This window comes from Sebastes umbrosus, chromosome 10 (assembly GCF_015220745.1).
Source record: "Sebastes umbrosus isolate fSebUmb1 chromosome 10, fSebUmb1.pri, whole genome shotgun sequence".
Lineage (NCBI taxonomy): Eukaryota > Metazoa > Chordata > Actinopteri > Perciformes > Sebastidae > Sebastes > Sebastes umbrosus.
This window is the reverse complement of record NC_051278.1, coordinates 16,055,990-16,077,359: the sequence shown is the minus strand read 5'-3', so window position 1 is coordinate 16,077,359 and position 21,370 is coordinate 16,055,990. Positions and strand designations below refer to the sequence as shown.

At 41.9% G+C, this 21,370-nt stretch overlaps 3 protein-coding genes across 5 annotated transcripts in view; all 3 read right to left on the bottom strand.

The window, feature by feature from the left end:
* The window catches only part of unc5b (unc-5 netrin receptor B), a 149,951-nt gene extending 143,049 nt beyond the window's left edge, over window positions 1-6,902 (bottom strand). For all 3 annotated transcript variants that reach the window (XM_037782289.1, XM_037782287.1, XM_037782290.1), the window contains exon 1: window positions 6,662-6,902. The gene's annotated coding sequence lies outside the window, so the exon portion shown is untranslated. The remainder of the gene's footprint in view (window positions 1-6,661) is intronic.
* An 887-nt stretch (window positions 6,903-7,789) lies between these two features.
* ly6pge (lymphocyte antigen 6 family member pge) lies at window positions 7,790-13,121 on the bottom strand. Its single transcript, XM_037782421.1, has 2 exons — window positions 10,880-13,121; window positions 7,790-9,297 (listed from the first exon to the last, which is right to left on the bottom strand). The coding sequence occupies exons 1-2, from the start codon at window positions 10,968-10,970 to the stop codon at window positions 9,101-9,103; spliced, it is 288 nt and encodes a 95-aa protein (XP_037638349.1). The 5' UTR covers window positions 10,971-13,121; the 3' UTR covers window positions 7,790-9,100.
* A 1,096-nt stretch (window positions 13,122-14,217) lies between these two features.
* tacc2 (transforming, acidic coiled-coil containing protein 2) overlaps window positions 14,218-21,370 on the bottom strand; it is a 60,146-nt gene continuing 52,993 nt past the window's right edge. The window contains exons 18-24 of the mRNA XM_037782257.1: window positions 19,796-19,936; window positions 19,624-19,700; window positions 17,959-18,002; window positions 15,870-16,030; window positions 15,645-15,751; window positions 15,248-15,368; window positions 14,218-15,144 (exon numbers count right to left, since the gene is read on the bottom strand). Of these exons, the coding sequence (XP_037638185.1) occupies window positions 15,079-15,144; window positions 15,248-15,368; window positions 15,645-15,751; window positions 15,870-16,030; window positions 17,959-18,002; window positions 19,624-19,700; window positions 19,796-19,936 (717 nt within the window). The 3' untranslated portion in view covers window positions 14,218-15,078. The remainder of the gene's footprint in view (window positions 15,145-15,247; window positions 15,369-15,644; window positions 15,752-15,869; window positions 16,031-17,958; window positions 18,003-19,623; window positions 19,701-19,795; window positions 19,937-21,370) is intronic.

The window sequence follows — 21,370 nt, the reverse complement described above, 5'->3', positions numbered from 1 at the left end:
TTCCAGAGATGTGTGACAGCGGATCAGTATTGTCTGTCTGCCTTTCTGTCTGTCTGTATGTTACTGTGCACGTCTACTTCTCTGTCTCTGCATCCGTCTGCCTGCCTGTCGGTCTCTGAGTTAACAAGGATGTCTTAAACAGCTTCATAAAAAGCATTACTCATTTGGCATGCTTGTGTTTGTTTGATTTATCCATGATGTGAAAATACTTAATCAATACAAAATTCCTCTCCTGTAAGGTTTTGAAGACTGTTTCTTAGCATACTGAATGTTATCCAAATGTCTCATATGGTAAAGACTACACAAACTGTGAAATTTTCAACACAACTTCCACTTTTCCGTAAAAGTTCATGTATATAAGAAGTGGACGTAGTCACCGTTTTGAAGCCTCGAGTTTGCCATCTTGGCCTTTTGCAACCAGAAGTGACATGAGAGGGTGAAGCTAAGTAAACCCGAACGCTGAATAAAAAATTTTAGGCGACCAAAAAGGTTATAACTAACTTTCATGTACTGAAAACACACTGTGAAAGACCGGACAACGTTGTGGTAGCGACCTGCCACTCACAAGGTAGCCATGCCCTAAAGCATACCCTGCTTTATGGTCTATTTGACTCTAAATGGGACCATAATTAACTAAATGATAATACTGTATTGAAAAAGACTTGAAACTAGCAATTGAGACCATAAACTCATGCTCACAGTGAGAAGTAGGGTCATTTTCTGATAGACTTCTATACAGTCTGACTTCTTTTTGCAACCAGAGGAGTCGCCCCCCTGCTGGTTATTAGAAAGAATGCAATATTAACTTCACTTCTCAGACCCGGAGTTGCCTACTGCTTCAACACCGCTTTCAACCTGTCGCCCCCTATAGGCCTCACAGGACCCTGTCACACGGGCCTTTTGGGGTCACCAGCCGGCCCCGTGTTCTGGCTCGGGGTCCCTCCCCTCACCCTGTTCCTGAATGGTACCCCTGATTATCTCATAGTTTTGCTGGATATTCCCTCATCTCCCCCTTTAAAAGGACCGCATTACTTCCAGCTCCCCAAACTTGTCAAAACCAATTTGCTTTCCTATTATTCCCTCAACTGATTCCACCATGACCCCTCCTCACAGCCCTCCCTCCACAAATCCTCGACCCTCTGCTTCCCTCGATCGAAACTCCCAACACGACCTGTGCAACCCCTAAACTCCCTCCGCCCCCGTCCTGTGGACTCTTGTGATTTTTTTTCTTTTAGCCCCCTACCTCCTCTGTACCACTCTTATCTGTCTAAACGCTGCGGCAAGGTCTCTTTCATCTCCTAGCAGAGGGAACCCAGCAAACGGCTGAGTGAATGAGCCCGTCTAACAAGCCTTTGTGTGCAAATGAAAGCAGACAGTGAGTCACCGACTACTAAATAAAACCTGTCTAATAGAGATCAGCGAACTTTTGCCAGCGCAGGCAGCACTTCCACCATCATATCCTGCACAGCCTTTCGTCTCCCACCCCCCTCTCCCTGCTCCCACCCCATCCCTCTCCCGTCAATTAGCGCCTCACCAGTGACAACACAGAGGATCTTCATTAGTGGAGAATGCTCAATTATATCAGTTGATATTCCTTTCCAAAACTAATTATCCCAGTTGCATGGTACGGCTGACTGAGCCTGCCCTCACCCCGGGGCGCAGCGGTTACTGATGTGATTTGGTTTTGGCTCCGAGGTCTGCTTTCCTCTCCTCTCTTTTGTCATCCTCCTTTCCCTCTACACTCATTCACAGTCAACCCTCCCATCTCACTATAGCCTCTTTCCACAGCCCTCCATGATATTTGTTGACCCTCGGTGTGTGTATTTTTAAAGTTGTTGACAATGAAGACTTGTTATGCTTGAATCCCCCGCCCATTAAAAACTAACAGCCTGTGCATATGGCTGTAGATCTTGTTCCTCCTTTAAAGACAAACAGAATTATCAGAACCGTGGTAATTCCACAAAAAGCTCATCATAGCAGCCCTCTCTCTATATAATCCTGCCCCTTTGTTCATCCTGTGGGGGATAGCAAAAATAGACAGCCTGTACCACAAGCTATAGCGGAAACAGAAAATGGTGCAAACACTTGTCTTCTCAAGAGATGTGACTGGGAAGGAGGTGAAAACTGCAAGAGAACATATGGCGGAGACGCTGTATATTGGCTCAAAGCATGTTTACTTGGAATTTATCCACTAATGAACAGCTATGACATCTGAAATATGTTGTTTATGAGGAAAAATTGCTCATATAGCTCATGAAATCTGTTTTGCAGAAACTGTGTTTTGGAACAGGCCCTTAAAAGGAAGTATTAATAGGTTCAAATAATTATCAAACTGTATATACATCTGATATGTGAGACATTATAAAAGTCAACGGGTTCATTTTGTGAACCGAGTTAATTGCTGCAGAAACTTAAAGAAAGAAGAGAAACTGGCAGAAATTCACGTATCAGGGATTACATTGAATAGACAGGCTTAATTTTCGTTCATCTAAAGCACGTTACTTCCATGCTAATCACATTGTTTTACATTTTTACGAAGATTCATTAGTGGAAATACTATCCAAATGTTTAAACATGCTGAACACCTTTTGGAGTCTATGTTTCCTGTCAGCTTCAGGATCTCTCGGCGGCTCCTCGCTGCCCTCAAGCCAGGGACCGGCCTCACAGAAGGTGGGCTATTTAGTCACATTTCAAAGTAGCTCAGGCAGGGGAACACACTCATTACACATAATTCTTCTTCTCCTCTTTCCCCCCCTGGCTCCCTCTTTAGTCTCCCCCCCACCCCGCCACTCTCGCTCTCTGTATCTCTCCACCTCCCTGTTTTCAAAGACTAAAAAGCCCTTATGGTCCTCCGTCCGGAGGTAGATCACTTTAATTCTGCTTCACGGATCTTTTTCAAAAAAGACCCGAGACCCGGAGACCTCAGAACCGGTGACCGTTGGGTGAACCCGGGCCGACCAGCCAGGACCCGAGCGCTTGTAAACACAGCCAACGTCTCACACGCTCTCATTCCCCCCGAGCGCTTTTGTTCCCTCCCCACAATGGCACAAGCATTTGATGTAGAGCAGAGTGTGCTCTTTTAGCTCGGATGTGTTTGTTTGTTTTTGCAACCACCGGTCCTCATGTCCATCCGAGTCGGTTATATTGGCTGTCGCTTGGCTGAGAGCAGCTGATCAATGATTTAAAGGTAGAGTGTTGGCCTGGACTCACAACTCATTAAGCTTTTTTTCACTGTTGGTTATTTTGAGGGATTGCATCCAAAGCTCAGTGTTGCCAAGACAGTCTGACCCGTCCTGGGACAACTGGAAACTGCTCTTTCTCCACGGGTGGGGAAGTGTCCTAGATGAACTGGTGGTTTGCTTATGTGGGCCGGATTCCACTGATGTTTCTTAAGTTCATTTCCCTGTTTGGGTCCATACAACCACAGCCATCTGCCTGATGTCATCACCCTAATTTACTCAGAGGTGATTGAGCACAACCACGTATTGATCATTACTGAAAAACACAAGCGCCTTCCCTAAAATACAAGTTGTTTTACCTCTCGTATTGACCAGTCTAATCAGTTCTGCCGCAGCTGGTTGTCATTACAAAACACGTCACGCAATCAATCAATACACCAGGCAAATAAATATTATAAGAAAAATGCAACGAAGGTTTTAACAGACAATCTCACAGCAAACACTGCATGTGGAAGCGTGACGGCTCGTAACGGGTTTCTCAGAAAAAAAGACGTCAATCTTTTCAGGGCGCCCACTCAACAATTGATAAATCCTCTCTGATAACAGCAACAACGCAGCAAAAATAATCACGGATGTGTCAGTGTGTGGGACATGCAGTGGCATTCACAGGGAGTGAAACCTGTCTGGTTTACTTTACTTTACTTTACTTTACTCCCTTAAAGGGCAGCCGGCTCATCCCTTTGATGACTAACGGTGGGATTTGCGGTGATAATGTCTTCCGGTGCCAGAGGATTGGGATTAAACATACTCCAATTTAAACAGCAAAGTTGCCATGGCGATGACCTTCAGTTTTAGCTCAGATGGCGTACACGTGGGGGAATACAGTGACTGGTGTCTGCACTTTCAGATCCTCCATCGAATTCTAAACTTTGTCCTGTAATATGTGTACTGATGAACAGTGCAGGTGACAGATTTCACACAAGACAACAGTCCTGCAGTGGGGAAATTACACAGCGCACAACCCACTTAAGTTAATCATCACCGTAACACTGTTGAACAGTCCGAATTGAACTATGAGCCCCAAAAGACAAACTTCAGACGCCCCCACCTACACCTCAGCAGCACCTTGACCCGTCGACCCTCCACCAGCCCCATCAGGTTTATGGAAACCTTCCCCTCACACCCCAATTAAGGTGAAAGAAGCCTTTCAAATAAAGCTGATGAGGGGCCGACGAGGGGCCGTTCTACTGGCTGTCTGAGGAGGCGAGCACCCAGAGCAGGCTCCGGCTGAACAGGCCCGGAGACTCACGGTTTGGGGTCAGTGCCTATCCGCCTCCAGGGCAGTCCGTTCACACTCTCACACCTGCCTGTCAAAGGAGAGAGCAGCAGGAGGAAGAGGGAACCGAAAGAGAGAGAGAGAGTCTGACAACGCAAGAAGTAGACAGAGAGAGAGTTTTCACATTTTTAAATAAAGTACAAACCCCAGCAGACGGCCATAAAACAGTGCAATTATTATCACTATTGACTCAAGACAATCTCAGCAGTACCCTTGAGGCGTGGTTGGTCAATATGAATTGCAACAGTCTGGATTTGACAGCGTCCGCCGAAGTCAAAACTGTGGCTAGACTGCCTCGCGGTGGAGGCTGTGGGAACTACAAGAGCAGACGTGCTGGGAAGAAGATGCTACTGAAGGAAGGTGAACGCACTCACCCATAAAATGCATAGGGAACGTTATGTTATCATGCAAGAAATTATGAATTCTTATCCATTATCTTAGATTTGTATAAGCTCATATATTATTAAGAGGCCCCAGTTTCTGTTCATAATTACAAAATTATTGTAATCCTGTTTATCTTACATTTTAAACATTTTAAATAACATATGGGTCTATTCATGTTTACTATTACTTTAGCAGTTTATGCATCTTCATACCCAGTTCACTAATGTGTCTGAGTAAGCTGTTCTGTAAGCAGTGAATATCTTCAGTGCAACAGATGTCAGTCTTATATCTTCCCCAGCGATGATCACAACATGTTAACATGGTCCAGCCCGACAGCAGCTGTTGTGTCCCAGCTGTTTTAGTTTGCAAATATTGAGACAGTGTTAAGACGCAATTAAATGTGCCACTTCATGTTCGGGTGTGTTCTTTGTTTGGAAATGTGCTAATGAACAATTTCACTGGAAGTATTCGGATACATGGCTCAAAATATATTGCCTCTCATTTGTATTTCATTTTATTACCATAAAAGAAAAAATAAGCTAAAGTACTACAATGAACCAAAGTAACTTTTACAGTAGTTGGATTACTAACCACTACAAACTCCATATGAAAACACTATAAACTGTCAATATAAACTTCCAACTGAACAGCATAAAAAGCTGAAAATCTTATTGTAATATCATAATAACTGATCATTACTGTGATTAGTTTGATAAATACTTTTTTACTATGGGTTTATAACTAAGAATGAAAAATGCATACGGGATGTGAAAACCATATTAGTTTAGCATGTTAGTGTGCTAGTATTGTCCAAGTAGCACAAAATACAAAGTAGCCTACAGCTGAGGCTGATTGGCTTGTCATAGTTTTGCAGACATTTGGTCATAAACCAAAGTAATAGACATATTTCGATCTGGTGATGGCGCTACAAGAAAATTCAGAGGATCACCAAGGTTATAGTGTCAAAAATATTGAAGTATTGATACATATCGATACTGAATATTTGAAACTGTTTCAATAATCATTTTCCACAGTTGACACACACACACTGCTATTTATCTTTTAATAAAAATCTAAAATTTTATGCCCCCAATGTTGTGTTAATTTTTCTCCGTGGTATTGAATCTTGATATTTTTCAAGGTATTGTATTAAAGTGAGAAATTCCAGTATTGTGACAACACTTCAAGGTATTTACAGTTCATCCTGAAGAGGACCTGAAAGTGGACACCAATATCATAATCTATCCAATAGTTGTTGATATTTTACTCATAAACACAAATGTGAACCTCCAGAGGATCACCAAAGTCAGTAGACAGTAGTTTTTACTTTTACTTGAGTATTTTAGTAGCCTACCCTTTTTCATCCATGCCTAAGTGTGAACAGAGGAATATACAGGGATGAAAAAAAAGAGTACTAAAATACTCAAGTAAAAGTAAAGGTTGAAATAGGCTATGGTATGACTATTAAGTTAAAGAAGACACTTAGGCTACAAAATACAGTGCATTAACATTTCCAACATACATTATGGGCCTATACATCACACCGTGGAGCCCTTATGTCCAAACCAACAATATATTCCCTTTTTATAGCCTAGATAGCACCCTGCAGCCTCTGCACACATCTCATTATCAATTATACAACCAACTTAATAACAATAACAATACCAACTTCACAGGAGCTTGAGGGACAAACGCACACATTAAAGCACTTTACTTTACTTTACTTTACTTTAGTGGTTGCAGTGTTGTAACATTAACTCACCTGTCTGAACGCGGCTCAGGTGCACTGAAGTCCTCAAACTGCTCCAGGTTCAACTTCTCTGCTCCTTCATCCTCATCGCATAATATTTCCAGTCAACCCAGTCTCTCCAGTCTCTCTCTGTCCCAGTAGAACTAGTCCCAGTCTCTCTCCCACACTGTGCTCCTCGTAGTTTTCAAACATTTCGAGCTGAGAGAGGATCTGCACGTGCACCATGATGCACCTGCACCACGAGCATTTCAGCATCTAGCATGTTGTTAGTCAAACCCAGCATGCACCTGTTGGCTGTGCTTCTTCTTCGGGGTTTTTTTTTGTGGCAGTTTGCATCCAAAAAAGTTGCATTTCCGCTCACTACTGGATTAAAAGTAAAAAATAAAGACTCAAGCCTCACATCTAATCTAATTCAAAGAATAAGAAAAAAAAGAGATAAAAAGAAAGACAAATATGTTGTTGTTGTTGTTTTTATTATTATTATTATTATTAGTGTTATTGTTGTTGTTGTTGTTGTTATTATTTATAATAGGCTATGTAGGATTATTATTATTATTATTGTTGTTGTTGTTATTATTATTATTATTAGTAGTAGTAGTAGTATTGCTGTTGTTGTTGTTGTTGTTGTTGTTATTATTTATAATAGGCTATATAGGATTATTATTATTATTATTGTTGTTGTTGTTATTATTATTATTAGTAGTAGTAGTATTGCTGTTGTTGTTGTTGTTGTTGTTGTTGTTGTTGTTGTTGTTGTTGTTGTCATTTATAATGGGCTATGTAGGCTTATTATTATCTGTAACGGATGTGACTTCAAATGTAGCAAAGTCAGAAATTACTTTATCAATATTTAAAAATACTCAAAAAAATAAATGTACACAAAAAAGACTTTGTTGCAATAAATGTAAATGTAATCCGTTACTTCCACCCCTGCAGTTAGGCATATGAATATTGGCTACCACACACTTACACAACACTTTCATACACACAAGCTACATGTAGGCCTACAATACTCCCAGTAACAATGTCTGTACCAAAATGAATGGCAATAAATCCAATAGTTGTAGAGACATTTCAGTCTAGATCAAAATGATGGACCGGCTGACAAAAGATGAGGTGAAATAATGTCACACAATTGACAGTTTTCAGTTTGTTTTAAAGACATTTTCATGTTAGGACTGAAATGATTACATGCAGTAACAGAAATCATTTTATATTTCTTTGTATTTACATTGAATTATGAATGTCAACATTTGCATAATTTGGTCTGTACATCCAGTATTAGCTCTGTTGTGCCATTCAATAATATTTCCTTACAATATGGTTTATACAACAGAGAAAGGAAGGTCATCCCTTGTTTCTTTAGATTCAATTACACTGAAACCTTACTTTCACATATAATGAGAAATGTATGGAAAATAAGTAAAAGAATCCACAAAAGATTTGCAGTTTGCTAGGACTTAATATAATATACTGTATCTCCTCACCTATGCATGTTTAAAGTACTAAATATGTATTGGGCACCAGCAGCTGCAAGTTGCTGTATTTAATGACTCCAGAAAAAAACATTTCCTAACATGAGTCCCGAGAAAATTACACAATAAACAGTATTTAATTTTCTATACAATATATACAGTAGCCTCTACTTATAGGCCATCCTCCAGTGAGGCGTGCTAATGCTTATAAACTCAGTAATTCTTTAAGTGACTTCAAACGCAGTGGATTAACGTCACCTCGCCTCAGGCATGTAAAAGGCTTATGTGGATTTGCAGAGTGTGAGAAGTGTTTTCTCACAACCTTCCAAAATATCTTGCACAGCTCGTCAGATATGTGATTGACAGGTAGAAGGCTAATGATGTAACGACACACCAGCCGATTGAACTCTTGGTGCCATATTTAGCCACAGGAACATCTGCTGCAACACGAGCTTTGCTGCGATACTTAGGAGTATAGGTGAAAAAGATGACGGATGCAGCAACTTGAAAGGTGATCAGAAAGAACTTTTGCTTCCTATCATCCTGTAGTTTCAAACATTGCGTGCTGAGCGTCAAACCAGGGTGGGTAAACTGATGAACTGTTCCTCTTCATCTTTAATAGGAAATAAATAATACATTATCTCTGCCTGTTATTCCATCCCTTAGGATCCTCTAGTTATTGGCTTGGTGAAATCCATTGAAAGACGCATCTACTTGAGTACAGCTTAATGAAGTCAATCCAACATTGTGTATAATCCACACAGTCACACCTGTAGCACCTCCTCTATGTACAGTAACTCTTTGATGTATAGGCTGCTGTTTAGATAAATAAGGTAAATCAGAGTGGAATGGTAGTACAGCATGTAGTATAAAATTAGGCAGGGTTATTTGGCATATTTGGAGTAAGTGAGAACAGCAGTAGGCATTTGTGTTGCAAATGGATAGTTGTTGGCACCGTGAAGTTGAGCCAGTACGTCTACTTGAAAAAAAAGCAGTGGAACAACAGAGGCAGAAACAGCAGCAGGTAGTCGAGTCTCGGCAGCCGGGAGGCAAAGCTTGTCACGTTGCAGTCATCGCCGTAGCAGCAGTGAACTCTGACCCCTGGTGCTCTGTAGCCCTGGCTGTTGGCCTGACTGCAGAAAGACTTGTAGGAGCACGACTTCATCACCCCACCTGACAGAACAGACAGAAATAGAGGTTAGTTACACTGATGGTGTAGCAGCTGTCTTACACAGACCAACCAATATACATTTGATAAAAGGAACAGTGTGTAATATTTTGGGGGATCTATTAGCAGAAATGCAATATTCATAACTATGTTTTCATTAGTGTATTATCACCTAAAACTAAGAATTGTTGTGTTTTCGTTAGCTTAGAATGAGCCCTTCATATCTACATAGGGAGCGGATCTTCTTCATGGAGTCCGCCATGTTGCAGCCCAGAACGGACAAACCAAACATTTGCTCTAGAGAGAGTCTTTTGCGTTTTTTAGTTACATGAACATCACCGTAGTTCTCCGACACGCTTGTGAAACTGCCGTAACGTGAGCTGCAGAGTGCAAAACGGTGGTACCGCCAGCCACCGTGTGACTTCCATTGCCCCTTAAGTAGTGTTATTATGGTGAGGATGGCCTCTGAGCGAGGCAAACGGCGTTACCACGGTTTTGCACTCGGCAGCTCATGTTTCCACAGTCTTGGAAAGGGAGGAGTGAGCGGAGGGGTACTCAGTTGGTTGCAATCTGCAACCACACCACTGGATGCCACTAAATCCTACACACTGCACCTTTAAACTTGCTTGCTTGATCTTGATTCACCTGGCCTATAAAGCTTTAGTATTGTTTTTCATTCTTAATATTGTCTGTGGGTGTCCAGTAGCTAAACACTATGTATCTGACACCAGAATTTAATTTGGTAAAACTGGTGCATCTACAATGTGTCATTCACGGACAGGATGATGGTCTCTCCTGTTGCCCATTTTTTGATCATTACAGTAATAACGTATATTTTATGTAAAACTCTTGCCTTCTGCAGGGTTAAAGTAGTAAACTGAGTAATGTAGGATTCAGTGGCATCTAGTAGTGCGGTACCCCTGTGCTCACTCCTCCCTTTCCCAGACTACCATAACATGAGCCACCAAGTGCAAAACCGTGGTAACACCGTTCACCTCGCTCAGAGGCCATCCTCACCATAATAACACTACTTTAGGAGCAATGGAAGTCAGACGGTGGCTGGCAGTACCACAGTTTTGCACTCTATAGCTCACGTTTCTGCAGTTTCACAAGCGTGACGGAGAACTACGTTGGCCTTTAGGTAACGTAAAAACGCGAAAGACTCTCTAGAGTCAGCATTTGGTTTGTCTTGTGGACTCTGTGAAGAGAACCTGCTCCTTATGTAGATATGAAGGACTCATTATACACTATTAAAACATAGTTATGAATATTATATTCCATTACTGCCAACAGATCCCCTAAAAATGTTACACACTGGTCCTTAAAGTTAATTCTGTGAAGAGGAATTGTCTCGGTGACATGAACACATGGTGTCCTAATTAAGGATATTGATCGAGTAGCAGCAGCAAAGCTCTTCATTTCCTTAAAAGCCTCGGACCCCCTGCTGACCAGGATGTGTCTCCAGACAGCAGTCTGTCCTCCGTTAAACACACACACACATCCTCACATACAGACATAAATAGAGCTTTGTGTATCTTTAGTGAACTAGTAAAAGAAAGGCTACTAAACTGTCTCTGTTGGACTCACTGTCATGGCCCACCACTACAGCACAGGCATCAGAGTAGCTGGGACAAGATTTGGAGCCTTGCCGGTTGCAGTCTTCGTTGTTGGAGCCCATACAGGTGTAACATTGCAGAGCCTCACCTGGAGGAAACAGAAAAGGCTGTTACTGCTGCAATGCATGCAGAAAAGAGTTTAGTGATCTCTAAAGTATCTTGGTTTGGTACTTTATATGACAGCAAGATAATGCCCCGGAAGCCATATAGAAACATTATTAAAAGCACATTTAAAGGGAAATACAGTACTACGGTTTTTAAATGCCAGCCATATGTTATGCTTAGACTGACCTGATGTTATTGCTTCAGTTGATGGGAAATGTTAATGATGCTAATGTAGGATTTTCCACCAAATATCTCAAATGAATGAATAAAAAACTGCCCTGTGTCAGATGTATAGACTTCTTTCACGGCACGAATAGTCTACATGTTGCTACTGCTGCCATGTTTGTCCTTTAATAACCCATATTTAGACATTGGTACAAGTGGTTCTTAAGACAGCCAGCTGCAGCTGCTCTGGCATTACATCATGGCATACTCCAGCTAACTCATTTATCTCATTTATCATAAATTTGGATGCATTGTTAGTTAAGATCATGCAGTGTCTACAAGGGCCTTAACTCTGGATATTTTCCCCCTCTATCAACATCAGATCTATGGGTTTGATGAGCATATACATACACACACACACACACATCTGGGTGACTCCGATGTATGACGTTGTCCCACAGGCCACAGTGAGAGTAAAGTGAAGAGAGAGCAACTAATTAATCACTTCCTTCACACAAATCTTCCCTAAATTGAGCAAAGAATTAAACGAGTGCACTCTGATTTAAAAACACATCTTTCTAACCTTCAGCTAAAGCTTCAGGGGCCCACTTCAGCACATAAAACACTTAAATGTCTTTCTAAAGCTCTCCAGAGGAAGGAGCGCTTATTTGAGAACTAGCTGACCTTTTAAATAGCACTTTAACACTTCTTTTTGAAAACCTCCATCCGTCTCCTAAATTGTAAAATGGCCCGGCTTCCTAAGAGGATCAAACCGAGCTGGACTTATAGGAATCACCGAAAGCTTCAAACAAGTCTTTGTAGCAGCACGTCTCTTGTCTTGGCCTTCAAAAATAACCTCCTTCAACAGCGGACTTGTCTTTTATCATCTAGTTATGACAGAAAAGTTGATCAGACACACAAAGTGTTTTGGACATACAAGAGAGGTGACATTTTCTGCTCGAAACAGCAATTACCTTAATGAGACAGAGTGATAAATAAGTAAAATGTCAACCCTTTTACCGAGAAAAGCACAACTCTACAAAGCAATCCAAAACTCCTTGTATGATTTGAGCAGTTGGTTTTGCTTCTTGTGTGCTCCTCTGCATGTTGACATGACATATGAATTCCCCCTGCTGTCCGTACTTGACCCCAATCTATCCCCACGGCACAGCACAGCCGCTCCACACACACATGCTATAAGCATTATAGCCTCCAGGCCTATTAAGAGATTAGCTGCTGATTGCATGCTATAGTTACACAAGAGGATGACACCATGAAGGCAGAAATGAACAATTAGCAAAGCTGACATATAGTATAAAGTGTCAATAGAAGGTGTAACTTTAAAATAGTTTTTTTAAGAACCATGCAAGGCATTTTCTGAAAAATAAAGATAACTGTAGTGTCCAACAATTCCTGTCCTGATGTCTGAGAGCAAAGCTATTTTGGACAGATATTCACTCAACATGTTCCTCAGGAAAAGACTGAAATACAAAAAAACTATTCTTGGGAATTCAAGAGTGGCACAGGAGAAGAGTTCCTGAAGGGAGTCCAAATGACAGGTGGACAGAGGGTAGAAGGGAGATCTAAAGGGGAGGAAGGACGAGGTGAAGATAGAAAACATTAGTCCTTACTGTTGGTTGCTAGAAGGACCAAAGAAAGCAGGAGCAGTGGACAGTACTGGACAGCACTCATGGCGCTGGTGGTCCTCGGTCGTCCTGATCGCACAAATGAAAAGCAGGTTGTTTGCTCCTAAAGCCCCCTGAGCTAATCTGAGCTATCAGATGAGCTACTGACCAGGAGATTAGCAGACCCTCCACTGGGGCCCACAGCTCTGTGTTGAGTGTCAACAGTTGCTTCTGCAGCCTGAATGGGTAAAAAGGATCTGTCCTGTATCTCTTCACCTCACCACTGTTCTCTATAGCCACACCCATCCTGAGTCTGGCTCTTCCCTTTCTGGTCCCTGTCTCCACCTGGTCCTTACTTCACCCTGCTGCACTAACTGATCTCTGACCTTTAACTGGCCCTACAGGTGTCCATTTAGTTTCTTCAGTGCCAGGTTAATGTACCACAGGATGCTTGTTGTCCTGTGTTTGCCTGTGTGAGATTAGTATTCAGTAACATTTTTCCATAGGGATGCACTTGATATAAATGTTGCATTTACTTCAGTTGGACATTTGGAAAGATTAAGATATTTTACATTACAGTTTCCAAGAATTGCATTTCAGGTTGGTTGTCATCTGTCTCAATAGCATTGTTACTCTAAATATGTTTGCTGTTCTACTTGTTAAAGGTTTATTGAACATTGCACAGTCCCGTTGGATGAAGTACTCCTTTAGTAGCTCCACTCGTCATGTTCTAAATATTTTCTTTCAAATGGATTTTAAACTGGATGTTACTTAACACTATTGATTAAATACAAGTGGTATAGTTTTCTTTTCACACAAGACGGTGTAATCTTGGAATGGTTGATGTTTAGGCTTGGTCTGGAGGTTTGCATTCATATTATGCTTGATTTTTAACCATTTATTCATTACTTTCAGTGATCTATTTCAACCTCTCATCTCAATAATCACAACACTTGTTGGGAAGGCATATCCTGTGCAGTTGGGTTATTGTAGCTGGTAGATAACTGGTTATTGTGGCGATAAATCTGCTAAAGATCAGCCTCAGAGCAATTTCTAATTTTATTTGTGTTTATTTGTTTACAAATATGTGGATAAATATACATATTTATCCACATATTTGTGTTTATTTCACTCCTAAAGACAAATATGTGGATAAATATGTATATTTTATACCATAATTTCTATTTTTTTCAAATTAGCATCTTTCCACATACCCCTTGGCAACTGCAGAAGTATCTCCTGTGATGCACATACCCCTGACTGAGAATCACAGATCTAACATAAGAGAAAAGGAGGAAAGAAACCCCAAAACAAAACGTCTATAATGCATCAGTGCAATACAAAGTTAAATAATCCTTTTAATCCTGATTTATCATTGGTCATGCCATGTCAACTAAACTCATGAGAGAACATGTCAGTGTGCTGTATTGCCATCTTTTATTGCACTTTGTAAGCAGATGCTGTACAGCAGCTGTGCAGAGAAGTTATTCCTCAGTGTGACACGACGACCACAGCAGAACTAGGACACATCCATCCAAAATTAAATTACTCCTGGTCACAACTGAATAAGGTCACGATTAGTTTGCTTTATATCAAAATAAAATCCCAAAAAATAGTCGCACGATTTCATCGAGAAAGCTATGACAAGTATGACAAATATCTACAAGGTTACATGAGGGAAGCGGGCCGAGGATGACAGAATAATCAAAAATGCAGATTTTTCATACTTGATAATAATTTCCTACAGTATATACAAACATAAAACATCTCCTTTCCCTCCCACATGCAGTAAGCTATTGTGATAGTTTGTGTTCTCTTAGTGGTGCATTTTATGAACGAATGAATCTAAATCTCTGTTACTCTTTTTCAAAGTCTGTTCTCTCGTATCGAGAGGAGACAACAACAGGAACGGGTAAACAGTCTTCTCCCTCAGTGGCTGTCATGGCAACGTCATTATAGATAATTTAACCCACAAACAACGCTCTCGCTTTCTCATTATCACACTCACACACACACAGACGCACTCATTAGTGATATGATACATTTTCTAAAACTTGAAACCAGACCCCTGATACAGTACGATACACTGACACATCAAAAATGTACAGAGGGATGCGGAGGAAGCCATTCCTGTGGATCCTGTATACACAAAGTCAGTAGGAAATTTAACCCCAAGACCATTTTTGGCCTTAAATGTCCATCAGTCCTTGGAAGAGTGGTAAACACGCAACCACTCCTCTTCTCTGTGAGATTTGGCCTCGGTGTGATGTGGTCGCTAACTCCTCCCCATCTTGGAAATTAGCTCATCGCAGATCTTTGTCAACTCCTCGATCTCTTTGTTCTGTAAAACAAATAGTTTAAATGACAATTTATATACTCGTTCGGGTGGATATTTGTCGATGCTTTTCACATCCATTTTCACCCCAGCAGAACTGAGGACTGACCTTTTGCTCCAAAGTGCGCTCCAGAGAGTCCACCTTCATCTGCTCCTTCCTCAGACTGGCCTGGTGGGCGGCCTGCTCCTGCTTGGACTTGGACCGCACCTGAGCTATGTCTGCATTAGCCCTGGAAACACACACAACTCATTCAATGAGAATCAGATCACCTCTCTGTGACCCCCATAAGCCTGGAAAGTCTTACCTTACGTTTGCAAAGCCAATACAGAATGAATCTTTAGAAATTTAATATAGGTGGATTATAAAATAATCTATAGGAACAGCTAATTACATTAGTATCCCAACATATTTCAGCTGGGCATTGAGTTGTTGTTTAGTTTTGTGGTGTTTTCCCTTTGGGGAAAATAACACAGTCATGGTGGAAACTCGAGATAATGAGACTCACCTGTCTAGTTTCTCCTCTGCGTGAATCTTCAGGGCTTGATAGCGCTGTTCCTCCTTGCGGACCCTGGACAGATACTCCTGAGCGCATTTCTTCAGAACCTCCTCATTCTGAACGGAAATATTTTAATTACTTGCCATGGATTGTCAAGCTAAATTTTAGATGACTTACGAGGCCGATTATGCTGAAAAACACTCATTAGTCGTGAATAGTTTGTGTGTTAGTCACCTTGCGGAAGCCCTCCAGTACGTCTTTCATCTTCTCGTAGCGTCGGAAGAGGTCGGCCAGAGACTTTTCCACGGAGTTGAGGTCGGACAAGGCCTGGTCCTTCTCCATGATCAGCTGCTGGATGGTGTGGTGGGAGAGAGACTTCTCCTTCTGGTCATCCTCTGATGGACACACACAAATATACTGCAGATCAGATCATCAGTATATGTACTGAAGAGCATGGCCCTGGGCACATAAACCAACACATGAACAAACATTTCATTTTTGACAATATATCAAAATGAATTTGTGGGTTAGTATGATTTAACAGCATTTAATTCTACACTATATGAGTATTTCTGTAGCATGCAGACATAAACACTTAACAATGGGAAATCAAAGACACCTGTAAACTATAGAAACAGAGCTGGCTGCTGACAGTGGCTTCCAGACACTTCAGTATTAAATGACAAAGCTTACATAATATTTCAGCCCCCACCCAGCTTTCCTTTTCCTTTCCTGTCACAAGCTTAGAGATGACCAACCTGCTTAACTCACTAATTCTGCATGAAAGACTCTCACAACCATCTACAGTACACAAGCAAAGTGCAGATGTGCGTGTAGATGTTTCCAGTTTGTATATGTACATGTTGGGGCTGTCAAAGTTAACGCCACTAATTTCTGTAATGCATTAACGCAATAGATCGTTCGGAGGTTGTAGCGCTCTCAGTTTTAAAGCTAAAACCATGTCGTAATAGCTCGTCAAGATGAAGCTAAATAACGCTCCAAACTTGCGCTATATTTTGGCGTGGAAGACCTGGCATGGCCATTCTCAAAAGGGGTCCCTTGACCTCTGACCTCAAGATATGTGAATGAAAATGGGTTCTATGGGTACCCACGAGTCTCCCCTTTACAGACATGCCCACTTTTTTATGCAAGTCATAGTCAAGTCAGCACACTGACACACTGACAGCTGTTGTTGCCTGGTGGGCTTGAGTTTGCCATGTTATGATTTGAGCATATTCTTTATGCGAAATGCAGTACCTGTGAGGGTTTCTGGACAATATTTGTCATTGTTTTGTGTTGTTAATTGATTTTCAATAATAAATGTATACATAAATTTGCGTAACACAGGCATATGTGTCCACTCCCATGTTGATAAGAGTATTAAATACTTGACAAATCTCCCTTTAAGGTACATTTTGAACAGATAAAAAATGTGCGATTAATCACGATTAACTATGGACAATCATGCGATTAATGACGATTAAATATTTTAATCGATTGACCGCCCTAATACAGCGTAAGGATTACATAGAGTGTATGCAAAATTATTCCTTTTACCCATTCAAAAATCACAGTGTCTCAACATACATGATGAAACGCAACAAAATGGACAAACAAACGCCACTGGATGAGATGAAGAAGGTGGAGCACCACTGCTCCCCTCTCTGACAGACGGGTGGAGAGATGAGAGCTGACACAAAACAAGTGAAGGACAATTTCCGCGTTACTCACCTGGCATGCCTGTCAGGGTTATCAAATAGTAAGGGGAGCAAAGATGGGAGCAGAACAGAAAAGAAGGGACTGTGTTAAGTCAAGCTGGGAGGGCAAAACAAGTGAGAGAGCCGAGTGTTAGACACGAGCGGAGACAGATTGTTCCTTTTTAGTGACAGTGCTTTAATGAGAGAAATAAATGAAATTAGACGGAAATCAAATCTTCAGGTGGCGAAGAACGTGAGAGCAGGAATAATGCAGAGAGTGAACCTGCTGCGGGATATAATGAGTCCAGAGTAGCCGGACATGCGTGGGCAAAAAGGGTGAGAACTTCCTCCTCTGATGACGTTCGGATTCAGTTTGTATCAATCAAACATGAAAGCAAGCACATAGCAGCAAAGCTAGCTTGAGTCAGGGGATAACTCTGTGAAATCAGTGGCAATGGAGTAGAGCACACAAATACAGTATATTTTGCTCAGTTTGCAAATAAACAAGTGCAGCAAAAAGTAGTGGCAGAGGTTGGGGAACAAAAGTAATTGGTTTAAAATAAAATCCAAGTGTACCGAAAATGGGGTCCAGTAACCCGGAAGCAGTGCTCGGGTTTTGAACTCACCTATCATCTGTGCAATCGTCCTCTCATACTCAGCAACAATCCTCCTGTGGATGAGAAATTGTAGATCATCAGTATATGGATGGGGTTAAATCAGTGTGACAAATTATTTCAAAATATGCATGTCTCGAAAGCAATTTAAAAAATGAATGCAACTTGTACATTTGTCTCCACCAATGAAAAAAAAAGGTTCGGTTTACACGCCTGTCTGTTTGGTTGTTGGCAAGGTATTTAAAGGAACAGTGTGTAACATTTCGAGGGAGAAATGCAATATAATATTCATAACTATGTTTTCATCAATGTACCTGAAACTATGAATTGTTGTGTTTTCGTTAGCTTAGAATGAGCTCGTCATATCTACAGTACATAGGGAGCGGTTCCTCTTCACGGAGTCTGCCATGTTGCTACAGTAACCAAACACTGGCTCTAGAGAGCCTTTCGGGTTTTTAAGTTACCTGAAGGCCACCGTAGTTCTGCGACCTGCTTGTGAAACTGTGGTAAAATGAGACGCAGAAGGCAAAACCGTGGAACCGCCAGCCACTGTCTGACTTCCGTTGCTCCTAAAGTAGTGTTATTATGGTAAGGATGGCCTCTGAGCGAGGCAAACAGTGTTACAGTACCACGGTTTTGCACTCAGCTGCTCACGTTAACGCAGTCTTAGAAAGGGAGGAGTGAACGGAGGGGAGCTCCATTGGTTGCAATTTGCAACCACACCACTAGATGCCACCAAATCCGACACACTGCACCTTTAAATAAAGATATGTAGCTGGAACTGGGTGGATATTAGTCAGACAGATGCAGATCTGGCACTTCTGATTTTCGATCATGACTTTGATAATGCGTTCATATGCTAGGAACATCTGATGTTAAAAAAGTCCAAGTTAAGTGAAAAATGTTGCTATAAGATATTTTCTTAGATTTCAGGTAAATGACAAACACACATAAACTGTTATCCAGCCTACAACTTTAGATAATAGGATTATTGAGTAATGGAGGAGTTTTAAGCGCCCTAAACTATCCTTAGTGTTGTATCTTTTATTTATCTGCACTGTGTGTTTCCCCCACACTCCTAGCAAACAAGCAGCAGGGCCCAATAGGAAGCCTTGTTTTGGGAAAAGCAGGTTGCCAGCAGTAAGAGGATTGATTAGCCGTGCCTCCCCCTTTAGCCTCTTAGCTCTTCCTTATCCTGAGCCCAATCAGTCAAATGAAGTAAGCTCTGTCTTATCCACAGTAACTGAGCTGTGGCCAGCTGGACCTACACCCACCACCTGCTGACAGAGAACAAGGTCTCAGTAGTGCACATCTCTACCTCCTTGAATTGTCCACATTTGTCGGACATAGATTGATCGTCTGCAGACGTGAATATGAGTGTAGTTAATCCCAGTTTTGAGCTGTTGTCAGGCAGCTGGTGGTGTATTATCCAAATGACACCTAAACACATTTTCTCATGGATAACTTAAATATCATATCATCTATTCCTCTATTCTCCACCACTAACACTCAGATGGAGTTCTTTAACTGGCTCTCCGGTTAACCATGGTTTTGTTTTACGCTGAAAGCGAGATAAACCAATTGACAGGTTAAACGGTGATGGGTGGAGTCTGACAGCAAGGGAGGTGGGATCTCACTGTGATGTAAGTGATGACAACCCAAGGCGCCACTTCTCACCTCATCTCCCCCACTTCGTGCCGGCTGTCTTCATACTTCCTCTGCCACTCCAGCACTTCTTTTTCCTTTGTCACGATCTGACGAGGGCGACAAAATCGTTAAGTAAAGTGTGAGATGTAGAATCAAAGTGTATGACTGATAGGAAAAGAAAAAGAAACACTTTTGGGGTCACCTCTTCTCGTGCAATTCCCAGCGAATGGTCCAGCTCTCTGGGCAGGTGAGGACTCTCCCCTTCGATGTAGTTGGTGGTGGTCCTGGTGTACAGCGAGTTCTTGGAAACGCCGCTCTCTACCGGAGATGACACGTCTCTGTGCTGCTTCCAGGAACCAACGGAGAGGCGGGAGAGGAAAGGAAACATCATCAGTTACAAACCAGACCGCGCTACAGATGATGACACCCTCACCCTCGGGGCCCACACGCATTCCTGAACCAAAACCGCCAGGCAGCATCAAACTACATCAAAATGTACCACACTGCAAAATCAATATGTAAATGAGGTAGGCTGGTGATGTTCCTGAAGACTTGGGTCAGCCGCCACATGATTGGATGAATCAGTCTTCATTGCCACAGTATTAGCCAAGTGATTTGGCTGATGCTGCCCCCAGCTGAGCGGTCATGATCACCTGCTCATCGCAGTAGCTTGAATGGGATTGGGTCCAGGCAAGGCACACAGGGAAGAGGGCAGCAGTTTGATACAACAAGGGCTGCATCGTATACAGGAGAGGGAGGAGAGGGTAGCGGACTGGGCAGCATGGGGAATAGATGTTAGTCTCATGTTAAAGCATATTATAACATCTTACCTGTTGTACCTGTTGCCCAATTCTTTTTTACAATTACAAAGACTATGATGTGAGATGAACCAGGATTTATCATTAGAAAGACTTTGGATACAGTGTTGATGTGTACTGAGAGACACTACAAACCAAATGCATGTGTTCATGTGACCATTGCAGCCTTTGACAACACTCTACCAACACCAACTCCGCACACAAATCATCATATCAAAATCCTCGTTCTAGTACCATTTTTGGTCCCCTAAAACTTGGCTCTGAAAGGGATTTAGTCATCGTTGGGAGAGCTGGATTACGGGAGGATTTGATGAAACAGTGGGGGCTCACAGGGAACAAGGAGACTGAGATCCACTAATACACGGAAAAGAGAGTGAAGTGTTTGGTCTGGCTGGAGCTGTGATTCCATTATTCCACTCAAGTTTAGGTAACCGTGGACCTCTTCTGCTTTTAGGCAGGTACTGATTAGGATTACCCTCCTACTTCAATGAGGTATAAACAGAAACGTTAAGAAAATCAGTCCCAACCGGTCCTGTGGTGGTATGACTCACAATAACTTCTACTTAAAGGGATAGTTCAGCTCTTTTAAAGTGGGGTTGTATACTATGTACTTATCCATAGTCAGTGTATTACCTACAGTAGATGACGGTCGGCACGCCCCCAGTTTGGAGAAGCAGGCAGGAGTACCGGCACAGGAGCAGAGCAATGTACTGCTGTGGATGGCGGCGGCAGCAAAACGTATTTTAGCCACCTAAAAGAAAAGTTCACCATTGAGTGCAGTTTCCCGTCAGAAAGGGCTGTCTGACGGCAAGATTAAGCGGTGAAAATATTCTAAATATAGCGTACACTTAAACGGATATTGATTTTTTTAGGTGAGCCTTTCTTTCAGGTGGCTAAAAATACATTTTGCTGCGGGCCCCGTCCACAGCACTGTATTGCTTTGCTCCCATGCCGGTAGT